The sequence below is a fragment of the Miniopterus schreibersii genome (assembly GCF_964146895.1).
Source record: "Miniopterus schreibersii genome assembly, chromosome: 18".
NCBI lineage: Eukaryota > Metazoa > Chordata > Mammalia > Chiroptera > Miniopteridae > Miniopterus > Miniopterus schreibersii.
This window is the reverse complement of record NC_138121.1, coordinates 34,319,275-34,333,452: the sequence shown is the minus strand read 5'-3', so window position 1 is coordinate 34,333,452 and position 14,178 is coordinate 34,319,275. Positions and strand designations below refer to the sequence as shown.

The 14,178-nt window shown below is 36.2% G+C and overlaps 1 protein-coding gene across 1 annotated transcript in view; it reads right to left on the bottom strand.

Annotated features, from left to right (window-relative positions):
* The window catches only part of RPGRIP1L (RPGRIP1 like), an 86,671-nt gene that overhangs the window by 30,745 nt on the left and 41,748 nt on the right, over nt 1-14,178 (bottom strand). The window contains exons 15-20 of the mRNA XM_081118963.1: nt 12,811-13,263; nt 9,793-9,944; nt 6,698-7,076; nt 3,790-3,980; nt 3,580-3,666; nt 265-366 (exon numbers count right to left, since the gene is read on the bottom strand). Coding sequence (XP_080975089.1) covers nt 265-366; nt 3,580-3,666; nt 3,790-3,980; nt 6,698-7,076; nt 9,793-9,944; nt 12,811-13,263 — 1,364 coding nt within the window. The remainder of the gene's footprint in view (nt 1-264; nt 367-3,579; nt 3,667-3,789; nt 3,981-6,697; nt 7,077-9,792; nt 9,945-12,810; nt 13,264-14,178) is intronic.

Below are 14,178 nucleotides of genomic sequence, written 5' to 3'. Positions count from 1 at the left end.
AATGAAAATCTAATTATAAACTAAGAATGAAAAATACATTAATTTCAAAATGAATTTTACATTAATTGACATACCTCTTTGATATTATGCTAATATCAGTATAATTGTAGCTGATACACTAGTCATATTTTTTATTTTTCTATTCCAAGGAAAAATATAAAAAAATAAGATAAATGCTATGATTTCCTGATCCATGTCAATACAAAGATAGAGTCTTTAAGAACCAAATTAAATATTTTGAAATAATTTTATACAAATACATACCTTGAGAGTATGGGACACAGTTGGCATAGTAATATCTATTTCTGGTATATGCTCCACTTCTGGTGAAATTTCCTTCCTATCCTCAGGAGGAGTAGAAGGCTCCTTATATTAATGTGAAAACATGCATGGATTATTACTAAATCCCAAATCATCCTAAGACTTTTACATTTATGTTATGTTATGTTATGTTATGTTATGTTATGTTATGTTATGTTATGTTATATTATATTATATTATTATATTAATATGTATATAAAACAATACTAAAAAAAATTAGGAGCAAATATAGTAGTTACCCATAGGACAGTGAAATAGTGCATTTTAGTAAAATGATTGATATTCTTTATAGTATAATATATATACAGCTTAAGAACTACAAGTGCATTTCATTAAAGCATTGTTTATAATCTCAAAAAAGTGAAAACAATGCAAATGTCCAATAGGGCATTAATTAAATCAAATGTGGTACATCCAAATATCAAAGTTTTATGTAACCATGAAAAACCTAATAATATAGATTTGTACTTACTGATACTGAAGAGAGTATATGATATAGTGTTGAGTAAAAAACATAGTTATACAACAACATATATAATTGTATAGCGTTTTGTTAAAAAACAAATTTGCAAACAAACAAACGTGTGTGTACATTTCCATGGAAAAAAGTATAAAAGGAACTTCATCAAAATTTTATCTCTGATACACAGATTTGGGAAAACTGTATCTTGCTGTCTTGCTTGCTTGCTTGCTTGCTTATTTTTATTTTCTAATATTTCTATGATAATTATACATTACTCACGTAATTAAAAGTTGTACATGATAGATTAGGTACATGCTCTCTATCAATTTAATAGTCAACCATTTTTCCATGGCTCATAAACTGATGTTTATTGTTAAAATATAGTTTGTCATGAAAATTTTTTTTTATTGATTTTAGAGAGAGGGAGAAAGAGAGAGGGAGACGGAAAGAGAGAGAGACAGAGCGAGAGAGAAACGTTAATGTGCTGTTCCACTTATTTATGCATCACTGGTTGATTCTTGTATGTGTCCTGACGGGATCAAACCCGCAACAGTGGTGTATGGGGATGATGCTCTAACCATCTGAGCTATTGGCCAGGGCTATCATTTTGGCAATTTTAAAAGGAAACATGCCCAATATAGAAAATGTAAAAGTTAAACAAAAAAAATATAAAAGAAATTAATATAAATCCACATTCCCATTATTCAATGATAATATCTATTATTAACCAGTTAAATTTCAAATTCTTTCTAACTGAATTTTAATGCAAATAATAAATTTTGGCTATACAGTGATAATTATATTGTAAATATAATATATCCTGTTACATTAAAAAACTTAACATTGTAACATAAAATTTTCTCCTGATATGAAACTCTAGGTAAGCATAAATTTATTTTAAGCAGGAAAAACAAAAATAAGCTTTATTAGGCCAATGAAATATAGAGTAGAAATAATCCTTTAAAAAGTATAATAGCCAGAGCCACAGAAGTTGTAATTATTTGCTGACTGCTTTTTGCCATGATACCAAACTATAATAATCTAGGTTGTACCTCTTTTACAGATAGGAAAACAGAGCTATGGTGATTAGTATATAAAGTATTTTCCAATTATTAACTTAATTCAACCTCACAACAACTATGCAAGAATTCACATCACCATTTTTTAAAGAAAAAAACCTCAGTGACAACATAATATTACATTGAGTGGCTGTATCATGATTTAATGAACCATTTTACTAGTGTTGGACATTTATCTAAATTTTTAGCTACTGTGGTTAATGTTGCAACAAAATCTCCATATACGTGTCTCTTTATATTAATGATAATTTACTTAGGAATTGGGCTACTTGTGTTTGAATTCTAGATCTAATACTTTTATCTTGAGCAAATTACTTAACCTCTGTAGACATTTACTTTCCTGATCTTTAAGTGGACATAATTCTAGTATGAACCACATAAAGTTGTTGTGAGGATTAAATGAGTTCAATGAATGTAAGTTCAATTATGCCTGACAGATAATAAGCATTCAATCAATGCTAGCTATAAAACACTGCCTGAGTAATAATTATTGAGGCCATTTACTTAGAACACATATATTAAATGTTCTGTATATGTCAGATATTATTTTAAGCCCTGGAGAGAAAGAATATTTTGATCTGAGTGGTGGTTACACAGATCTGTGCATATGGAAAAATTCATTGAGCTGTGTGTTTAAGACTTTTGTCCTTTACTATATAGAAGTTATATTACAAAGAAAATATTTTTTAAAAAGCTGATGGTGACTTGGGTGGTAAAAGTGGAGATGATGTGAATATAGGGTGTATTTTGAAAGTACAGCTCACAGGTTTTGTGGATGAACTGGATTTGGGATGTAAGAAAAAGGAGTCAAAGGTATGCCTCCAAAATTTCATGACTGTGCCACTGGTGAATGACTGTGTCATTTACTGAGAATGGAAAAAATGAAAGAGAAAAACTTTGAAAGAGGGTTGTTGAAATAAGGTTTGGGTTTTGAAATTTTAAGTTTAGATTCCCATTAGAAATTCAGTCTTTATGAAGTAAGCAGTAAAAAAATAAATTTGGAATTGGCAGTGAGATCAAGACAGATGATTATGAGTATGGGAGTGTCAGTATACAGAGGCTTTTTAAAACTAGGGGAATGAAAAGCTCTCTTAACATTAATAAAGACTGAGAAGAGCAGAGGTCTAGGTCTGACATTTGACTGTTGAGGCACTTCAACATTTAGAGGTATGGTCTAGGAGAGTGGGAAGAATAACTGGTAAACTTGAGAAAAACTTGGAAGGTGAGGTATCCCAGAGGCCAAGAGAAGAGGGAACAAGTATGCCAATGTGTTACATATTACTGGAAGATTAAGATGGGGATGGGGTATTGACTACTGGATCACCACTGGATATGGTAAAATGAAAGTCATTGTCACTCAGTAAGAGTGGTTTTAACCAGGGTAAGGTCTGACCGCAGTGAGTTCAAGAAACACTATGACGAAAGGGAAACAAAATTAAAACAATTTTTGAAGAGGTTTCTTTTTGTAAATGAGGAGCAAAAGATTAGAGCAATAGCTGGAGAAAGGCATGGGGCCAAAGGAAGGTTCAGATCAAAAAGTAAGAACAGTTAACACTTATACCCAATACCAAGTTACAAAGCTAACATTTTGAAGAAAAAAGGCATTTCATTCACCCAAGTTTCGTTTAAATCAGGTAGGGTATACTACACCTATATCATTTATTTCCAATATTTGTTACAGGAAAATAATCAGTACTTTCAGTGTTTACTACTTACAAAATTCTGATGTGGTGGAATATCATCCACAAAGGACACCTTCTTCTCAATGGCTGTTACACGCTGTCTTGGTTTAGGTGTTGGTGCCTAAGATAAACCGACATGGCAAACTGAGTATGAGGAACATCCACTTTAGATAAGGCTTCTGCTACTTTTTCTGTTTTTGTGTCTATAAAGTTTTACAAGAAATTCAAAGTCACTGTTACTCACTATAGGTAATGTGCTCACAGAGGATGTTGGAGGTAGTCTTTGAACAACTTCTGACTCTTCTTTGTGGATGAATTTTCCTAGGTCTTCGGATGTTATGCATTCACTCGGTGGGAGGTATGCAAATTTCCATTTTAATATAACATGAATGGTTCCTGCAGGATGCTTTTTATGATCTGTTAACTCAAATATTCCTGTCAAATCACAAAAAAATAGTTTTAATTAATGCTAAAGTTTTATTACCAGAATAATTAAGGAGAACTACCCACAACTTAAAAAATAATTTTGGCTTTTACTCACAACCCAAATGACTTGGAGAATAAAATAAAGACAAAAGGATGTATGATAGGTTCAGCTCTCAAGTACACTTTCAGAAGTTAAGGCCTCAATGATAATACTGATTCATCAGACTTGAGAAAATTAACTTATAAATATTTTAACCCACTGAAAAGAAATTCAGAAATTATTCAAAATTCTTAGCCTTCCTCCAAGATATTATCTAGGTTATAGCTCAAATATCAACCTTCACTTTGATTTGAATAATCTTGCAAAAGACTTGTCTCTGTAGAGAAATATATTAAAACTTCAAAATTCCAAATAGTTGACATATCTAAATGAGTCTTTATATTACTATATAATTTTATTATAATTTAAAATATTTTATTAGGATTTACTCCAAATTACTCCAAATAGTAGCATACCAAAAAAATGTCCATCAGATAAACTATCTAAAACATGTAGCAGTAAATAAAAAGTATCACCTACCTATCTATGTAATATTGAGTCACAAATTTTAATCATTATACTAAATTTTTCTGTATGAAAAATCCCTGACTTGAAAAACACACACCTATATTTCAAGCATAACTTTTGTTTAGAGGTATCTTTTACTTTGTCCTCAAGTGTATGACATGTCTTTTAATGGCTGGCTGGGAAAGAAAAAACAAAAACAACTCTAGACTTTAGGTAGAAGGATACAGATGGAATATAGGGAAGTGATAAACTTCTATGACAGGCATAGGTGAGACTCCAAGAATGGTTGAATGAAGAGCTCAGTAAATCCTTCCCATAAAAATCAAAATGATCAAAAACCACCATTTAAAGCCTCTGGAAATTGATCAAAGGTGTACAACAAATTGAAAAGCACTTATTCAAGAAAATCTATTGAACCTCAGTAAGAACAGCAGGAGTCAGAACAGGCTGACCAAACAAACAAAAACAGCAACAATAATCACTCTATGGAGAAAGGAAGTTGGAATCCAGAGTTGCTACAATGTATCCTCAATGTCCAACTTTAAAGGAAAAAAAGGGGGGGGGGAGAGAGAGAGAGAGAAAGAAGAGAGAGAAAGAGAGAGAGAGACAAAGAAACTGGAGAGTGTGATGTTTACACAGGAAAAAAATCCATCAATAGATACTTTCTGAGGGTGTCCAGATGTTAGACTTAGCAGATAAAGACCTCAGAGCAGCTATTATAAATATATACCAAGAACTAAAAAAAAACATATTTAAAGAATTAAAGGAAAGTGTGGTTACAATGACTTATAAAATAGAGAATATAATAAAGATATAGAAATTATTTTTAAAAAGAAAACTAAATAGAAATTCTGGAGTTGAAAAGTACAATTACTGAAACGAAAAAATTCAATAGGAGGGCTCAGTAGGAGATTTGAGCTGGCAGAAGAAAGAATCAGTGAACCTGAAGATTGGCCAGTAGAGATTATCAAATTTGAAGAGGTGAAATGAATAGAGCCTCAGAGACCTGTGGGACAGACACCATTAAACATATGAACATATATATAATGGGAGTCCAAGAAGAAGAAAAAAATAATTCAAGAAATAATGGCAAAAACTCTCCCCAAATTTGTTACATAACAACACCCTACATATAAAGAAGCTCAACAAATTCTAAGCAGGGTAAGCACAAAGGGATTTATATCTGGATACTTCAGGGAACCTAATACAATAACAGCTGACTTCTTATCAGAAACAATAGATGTCAGAAGTCAGTTATCTGATGTACTCAATGTGCTTAAAGAAAAATATAACTGATGACCAAGAATATTGTATCCAGCAAGACTGTCCTTCAAAAGGTAAAAGTAAAATAAAGACATTCCCGGATAACAATGAGAGAATTCATTCCCAGAAGACCTCACTCATAAGGCATATTAAAGGAAGTTCTTCAGGCTGAAAGAAAGTGAGACCAGATAGTAACTCAAATCAATACAAAGGAATAGAACAATAAAGGTAATTACATAGGTAATTATAAAAGATAGAATATATGTTTTTCCTAATTTTTTCTCTTAACTGGTTTAAAAGACAACTGCATAAAACAATAATTGTAAAATAATATTGTTGGACTTATATAAAGACAGAAAATATATGAAAGTGGTAGCACAAAGGACTGGGAGGAAATGAAGCGATATTGGAGAAAGGGAGTGACACCAGACAGTAGACTTAGAGGAAGAAATAAAGAATATCAGAAGTGATAAATACATAAATTAATATAAAACCATCTCCATAAATATGTATACTCTCCCTTCTCGCAATTTCTTTAAACAATATAAGGTTATATAGAGCAATAATTATGACATTATATTGTTGGGTCTCTGACAGAGGTATATATGACACAAGCACAAAGGAGGGGGAAGAAATGAAATTATATTGGGACAGACCTTCTATATTTCAATGGAATTGTTAGTATTAATTTTAAGTAGACTGTGATAAGCTAAGATAAATATTGTAATGCCTAGAACAACTACTAAAAAAATAGCTCAAAAAATATAATGTTATAGGCTCAAAGATTATCTGAGACAGTTAGGAAGATTAATCATAAACAGAACAACATATTTGTAACACTAAGGTATAATTTAGGTTTGTTTTTACAATTTCACAGATTAAGAAATAGGTTTACCTGAGATACACCTGTCATGTGCCAATGAAATTAGAGGGACATTGACTTTTCCTATGTAAATATCCTCCTGGGTATCACTATCATCAAACACATAAAAACTCAGAGACTCTGACTTAAGGTATCGATCCAAATCCATATTCATTGGCACTGGGAAACACCTATGATCATCAAACTGTGGATCATTGCTACTGGGAATGATGGCTGTGTCATGGTCTGCAAAATCAAAAAACTTGTACACAACATATGGGTGTGGTTGAAGGTGGCTTGCTCGGGACTGCAGGTGGTTGCAACATCTTATTGTAATATGAAGTTCGTTTAAGTTGCCATCTGTGGAATCAGTAGAACTGAGCTGAGCAGTTTTCGGTGCTTGCTGACTTAACTGGAAAAACATACATATTTATATTATAGTAAGTATACAATAAAAAGATAAACAGTAGCTGCCAACCCCCAAACAAAATAACTTTGTAAATGGAGAAAACCTGCATATTTTCACTTCATAGTGAATTTCTCAGTAAGACTCGTAATTCTTATTCAAAACCAATATTCACTGTAACGTGTGAACAGATGATCCTATGCTATTAGCAACAAACATAGAAGACTGAACATACATGCAGAGATTGCTGCCCAAACCAAATAAAACCAAAAAAAGTTAATCTGATGGTCTTTAATTCTATTTAATAACTGAGTAAAGTGAGCAGATGGGTCCAAAGACCAATGTTCTCCAGTTCACAATTTTATTAAGAGGCAATCCTTCGATCATGCCAGCTATTTGGTTTTATCCCATTCTTAAGTGAGAATCCAGTGAATTTGATGGGCCCCACCCAGAGAGATAATTATGTTATATTTGGGTTGGCCCTCATCTTGAGCCCCAAATTAGCCAGTATATCACAGTACAACTGCAATAAGAACAAGAGAACAGAATCAGAGATAAGCCTTGGGGGGATAAAAAGCTAGAATTGGGAGGCCATTTCAGAAGGGATATGAACAAAAGGACTCATTAGGCAGAGCTAGAAACTACTCTATGGTCCCTTTTGCTCAGGCAGACAGTGCACAGGCACGTAAGCAAACAATAATACTGACTGTTAACTAACCGTCGCTGGTGTGATCTGGAGCAAAGAAATGTTAGTGTGTCAGTGCCTCGTTCAGTTTAGTGTTGGAGAATTCTCAACCTTACACAAAGGGACGCCCCTTTCACTGCATATCTGAATCAGGATGGAGCATGTGGGACCTCTGACTTTAGAGAAGTTTACTGGAGGAGGAATGATAGGATCAGTCCTAATCTCCTTCGTGGAGACATCTGGTGGTGTGGAGAAGGGAATCTGAGGAGGGACTCACAATACCGCTTTCCCAGGCCTAGTCTGCATTCAGCTATATAAGGCTGAGTGGAATGATTTACAAAGCTCTCCCTCCACATCTTTCCCAAGTGTACCTACAAAAGCCAAAATTCCAACAGTAAATACGCCAGAAACTGGGAGTCTAAAGACCTTTAAACCACAAAACTAAATGAATAATTTGGTTTTTCTATTTCTAGTTCCCTTTTCCACAACAGCATTTCCCAAAGTTTGTCCAGAAAGATGATCTCTGGGAAAGGGTGCCATTCTTTCCTAAGTTTGGGAATCAATGTTCTATTAGTAATGGTTCTTCTTTTTATTTTAAGTTGATTTTTACAGGGAGAGGGAGAGAAAAACATCAATGTCGGAGTGAAACATCTATTGGCTGCCTTCTGCACACCCCTACTCGGCAAGCGGCCTGAAACCTGGGCATGTGCCCTGACCAGGAATTGAACTGGCAACCTTTTGGTGCACGGGACAGCGCCCATTCAATTGAAAGTTACAGAAACTAATTCCATCTAGCAAATATAACAACAAAAAAAAAGACTTTCACATAGGGCTAAAGAGCTATTTCACGGAACTGTTAAAGCAGAAATGTGGTTGGGCCATGGGAAGGCAACAGCACTGGAAACCACGAGAATTTCCTTTCCGCTCAGCTTCTGTTTCTCCCTGTGCTTGCTCACGATTCTCTCTTCCAGACCCGTTTTCTTTCCTTTGCTGGTTAACATGGTAGAAGCTCCTCATTTTGCATGTTCCAGGCATGGAGAGTCTTGCTTTCTCTCTATCTCAGGAAGCAGAATCTGACTGGCTGAACTGGGGTCAGGTGCATATTCCCGAATCATTAGTTATAGCTGGGTGGCGAGTGGGAGAGAACAGGATCATGTTTATCTTTATAAAGCCTGCCACTGGGGTTTCCAGCCCCATGGGCTGGGAGTGAGGGCAGTTCCAAATGGAAAAAGGTAATTAAGACTTGAGCGGACGTTCCACAATGTTTCTATGATATTCTATCCCTTTGTAACTCCACAGAATTTCATGTTTTATGCTTCCTCTTGAGAGTCACGTTATAAACGAGAACCTGAAGTCGAGGATTCTATTTAACTTTGTTTAATTCAGTGCTTTCTGCATTCACTGGATCATGGTATTTTTTCTTTCGGAAATATGGCCATTAAGACTTCATGAAACATAGTTTGAACCTAAAGAACTGCATTTAAATGGCCCGTTCTCAGTGAGAAAACTCATTTTGTAGTCCAATAATAGCTACGTGCTTCCCTAACAGTAGAGTGGAATGAAAGTCACTTGACGTGTGATGATCGTACTGCAGTTCTATTTCTTGAGTGTCGCGGGTAGCACACATATAGGTGCCTTTGTGGTGATGGAAGAATTCTGTATCTTGATTGTGGTGGTAGTGTCATAAATATATACACAGGATAAACTGCACAGAATTCCTCCTCCCCCACACATAGAAACTGACAAAATCTGAATATGGTCTTCTCCTAGTTAATGTACCAATGTCCATTTCCTGGTTTTGATATTGTCCTACAGCTATGTAAGATCTTACAACTGGGACAAACTGTGAAGGGGACACAGGACTTCTCTGGACTATTTTTGCTACTTCCTGCAAGTCTAGGATTATTTCAAAATAAAAAGTTAGAAAAAGCCACTTGATGGCTGTGAAAGAAAATAATTTCAGTTTAAAGTATGGCATAGAAAGAACATTATAAAATTTCTGTGTCATAAAAGTGTCTTAAAGTCAAACAAGCTTACCCATTGCGTTTTCTCTGGCCCCTTAAAATTTGATGTTATATATCCCAAAGCCTTTGCCCGTTCTCGATAAAGTCGAATTGCTTGGTCCACGGGAACTCTTAATTGGAACCAGTATTCTACTGCGCCAAAATTTGGGATGTCTTCTTTAGTTCCTACAAATCAATATATAACTCACTGTTAAAACAGTCCCATAAATCGAAATATATACCAGTAAAAAACACATCAATGGTACTATACATTAAAACTATAAATTTTATACTGAGTAAAATAATATGTGACATGCACAAATGATGTGTGACTGGCAAACAGCAGAGATGAAGAAAATAAAATTACTTCTGCAAGTATGAGTTTCGCTGTATGTTAGATATTATTAAAGAACAAACTGTTTGAGATCTTCCAATTTATACTATTTCAATCCTTGTGAAACACTTAAAAAATCTAAGTATTGAACCAAATACTCCACAGACTCTTTTTGATGCTGTAGTACTTTTAAAGAGACAAGTTGTACTCACTGAAGTCTGACAGATACAATATGAAACCTCCAAATTATAAATATGATATTCCACATCTTAATGCAACTTAAAGAAATCATTGGCTCAGCTGGTGTGGTTCAGTGGTTGAGCACTGACCCATGTACCAAGAGGTTGCTGGTTCGATTCTCGGTCAGGGCACATGCCGGGTTGTGAGCATGATCCCCAGTAGGGGGCGTGCAGGAGGCAGCCAATCGACGGATGTTTCTCTCTCACTGATGTTTCTCTCTCTCCCTCCCCTCTCGCTTTCCCTCCTTCTCTCTCTAAAAATCAGTAAAACATTTTTTAAAAAGAAAATCTTTGGCACCCTCCCACTCTACCGTATCACAAGAATAGGGAAAAAAGCCATGGCTACACCGAACATACACAGTGTGTAATATACCGTTGTATGACTGCCCTGCACACCCTCAGTATTCCTTTCTACTTGGGCAGCTCTTCATCTCTCTTTCTCTGTGAAGGTTTCCTCTGTGGCTCCTGGGAGACTTAACAGCTCTCTATGCTTCCTTCACAGAAAGGAAGAATATGTCCTTATCAGGGCACTGACTGCTGGGACATAACTGTCTGTTCACAATCTGTTTCTCCACCACACTGTTAGTTTCTTGAGGGCAAGGGCTGTGGTTTCTGTGGATATATTCCTACCAGAGGGACTGGCACATAATGTGTACTCAAAAATGGTTGAATAGATAATATTCTATACATAAATTTTCCTGAACATAACATATTATTAAAAATATTACCCCTATTCCCTCCTACTTCATCAACTTATTCCTTGCTAATGGATCATTCTCATCAACATATAATTCTCATCAATCAATAACATGGTTCATATCTGCCATCATTTTAAAAACTGTCCTAAAAGAAGAATATTAATGCATACACATATTTGTCTAAATATGCATACAATTTTTGGGGAAGAATCTGTAGCCTTTGGTGGAAAAACCCAGGGCAGCTGGGGACACAGGTGGGAGATAGACATTTTACGGTCTAAATTTCTGTGCCTTTTTGTTTTTGAATTATGTGAATATATTACCTATGCAATCAATTGCTCAAACAATAAAATAAAATTCCCTCCCCAAGTAAATGTTTTCTTTACTTGGCCTCTAGGGTGTTGGATACTCTGGGTTTACCTCTTACTTCACAGCCACTCCTGGCTCTTCTTCTTCCTGAACCCTAAGTTTTGGAGTTTCCCAAGGCTCAGTCCATCATCTTCTCTTTTTTATGTACATTCACTCTCCATGTGATATTAACTAGGCTCAAGGCTTAAAATATATTCTATATGCCAATGACTCCCACTTTTATATCTCTGTCCATGACCTCAGCCTAATGTCGCCAACAGCGTACGTGGCATCTCCACTTTGCTGTCTGGCAGGCAGGTCAATCTTAACTTATTCAAATAGAATTCTTGATGTTCTTCCTCACATTTGTCCCTTTCCCAGGCCCATCTCAACAAACACCTCCCCATTCTCCTAGCTGCTCATGCCAGAAAGTCTTGCCTCTTGTATTTCCCTCACTACTCCACATTCAATTGATAAGCAAATCTTGGAAAAAGAGTTAATCAAACATATACTTATAAGCACTTCTTATCACCACCTTCATTACCATCTTAATCCAAGCCACCACCCTCTTTTTACAGATTAATGCAAGAGCTGCCTGATAATGGCCTTATTTCCTCTCTGGGTCCATACAGACTTTTCTTCCTGCAGCACCCAGGTGGTTTCCTAAAACCTATACGTGACCATGTCACTTCCATCCTCAAAATCCTCCATTGACTTTCATCATTCAGAGGGGAAAAAATCAAACCCAAACTCCTCACCAGGACCTACAGGCTCTACAAGGGGGTCTGGTCCCTGCCTTTCTTAAATCTCACCTCTGCTCACGCCCCTGGCCTTCCTGCTGGTCCTGCCTCAGGGCCTCTGCACTTGTGGTTCACTCCCCTGGTCCAGGCATGGTCTTTATTCAGGTCTTTACCAATGTCACCCCACAGGGAAGTCCTTATCTGAAGTAGCAACCTCCCAGCCCTCTCTTGAGCTGCTTTCCCCGATCATTTTTCATCATATGTGATGACATGTATATATTTGTTCTGTGGCCTGTCTTCCCCTCTAGAAGGTAAGCTATATGAGGGCAGGGGCTTTGTCTGTATTATTTACCACTGACCACTGTATTCTCAGTACTTAGTGACAATGATAACAAGATACACTCTTAAAAAATATTTGGTGAATGTACTACACTTAATGTTTAATCAAACAAGAGTATCAATATCATAAATAAACATTTGCACTTAAAAGCTTTTATAAAATTAGCAGCCATTGTGCTGACATCATCAAGACATTTGGGGTAGTCCCAACATCTATGGGCAGCTACATCAGAGAATGGTGTCCTTACCCTGAAGGCACCCTGAATCTGTGAAAGATACTAACAAGGAACACCAAATTAGTATATAAACCATGTTAGTGATTCTAACAGCCAAAGTTTATAAAATTGTACTTACCAACCAAACTTGCTGTGCCAAATATTCGACCGCTTTTTTCCAGAATTTCATGGAATCTCAACTGACATGCTGCAATTGTTTCATAATCTGTGCTGTATGCTTGGTGGACCTCAAGAGTGACAGTGTTCTTCTGAATATAGTGTAAAAACAGGTCATTAACATGAACAAGGTACTGAGAGGTAAAGTTGAACTCCGGGTGAAGGCCTCGCACTATAGGAGTTGTCTGTAGTTCAAAATCATAGAAAGCGTAGGTACAGAAAGTGACAGGCTCTTTATCTCCAGACGCCTGCAACACTTCAGAAGAAAAGGTTACTTTGTTGATGTGGATTTCAAATAGGTTTTCTCCTCGCTCTAAGTGAATGGTTTCATCAAATTCATCAACAGAGTCATCTGGCAGGATTTCTGGTTTAAATTTGTATTGCTTGGTGCCATAGGCAATATCCTTTAACTGGGCTGCAAGAGAAGACACACGGTTTAGAGATTTCAAAATATTGACATAGGAAGATACGAAGTGGCTTTTGAAGTGGTAGGAAGTCTGAGCGCTTTGGTGAATGCCTCCATCTTAAACTCTATGACTATACTGCTTTTCTGTAAACAATATTGCATTATGCAGAAATTCTTCATTTGTTTTGACATTGCTTATTAAACAACAAAATGACAACTTAAGTTGTAATACAGGTTGTCCCATGGAAAGGAACAAGGAAGGAAACGGCCTCTGCACCGGCAGCTGAGGAAAATACCTGGGCCCCACCTTCTCTCCTGGTCACTTTCTCTTCCCACGGGCTCCTGCCCGGCAGCCTGTTAAAATACAGGGCGGGGCAAAAGTAGGTTCACAACTGTGGGTCCGTGAAACACAGTTTATTCTTGTATGATTACTTATTAATTATTGCCTTATTTTCCATACAAACTGTGAACCTACTTTTGCCCCACCCTGTATATACTTTTCTACTGTATTTGAAGGGGTGATGGTATGTTTGTTATCTTGGTTATGGTGATGGTCTCATAGGTGTGCACAGGCCAAAACTCACCAAAGTGTATACTTTAAATTATATGGTTTAAAGTTATGTTAATTACACTTCTCTAAAAAAGATACAGCTCTAAATACCTCTCCCCATTACATCCACATTTCTAGGAAGAGGGATTCACACTGTCTCCAACTCATCTAACACTCTTCAAGCCCCGCAAACAGCATTTGCCTTGCTTCTCCTGTGAAACTACTCAGGGAAAGGTCACCAATAACCAATCAACTGCTAGGTCGAATGGACTTTGGTCCTTGCAGTCCTTGGTTTCCTGTGTCACTGACACGGATGACCACCTTCTCTTCTGTGGGCTCTGTTCCCCCTGGGCTTCCACATCAGCATCCGTCCT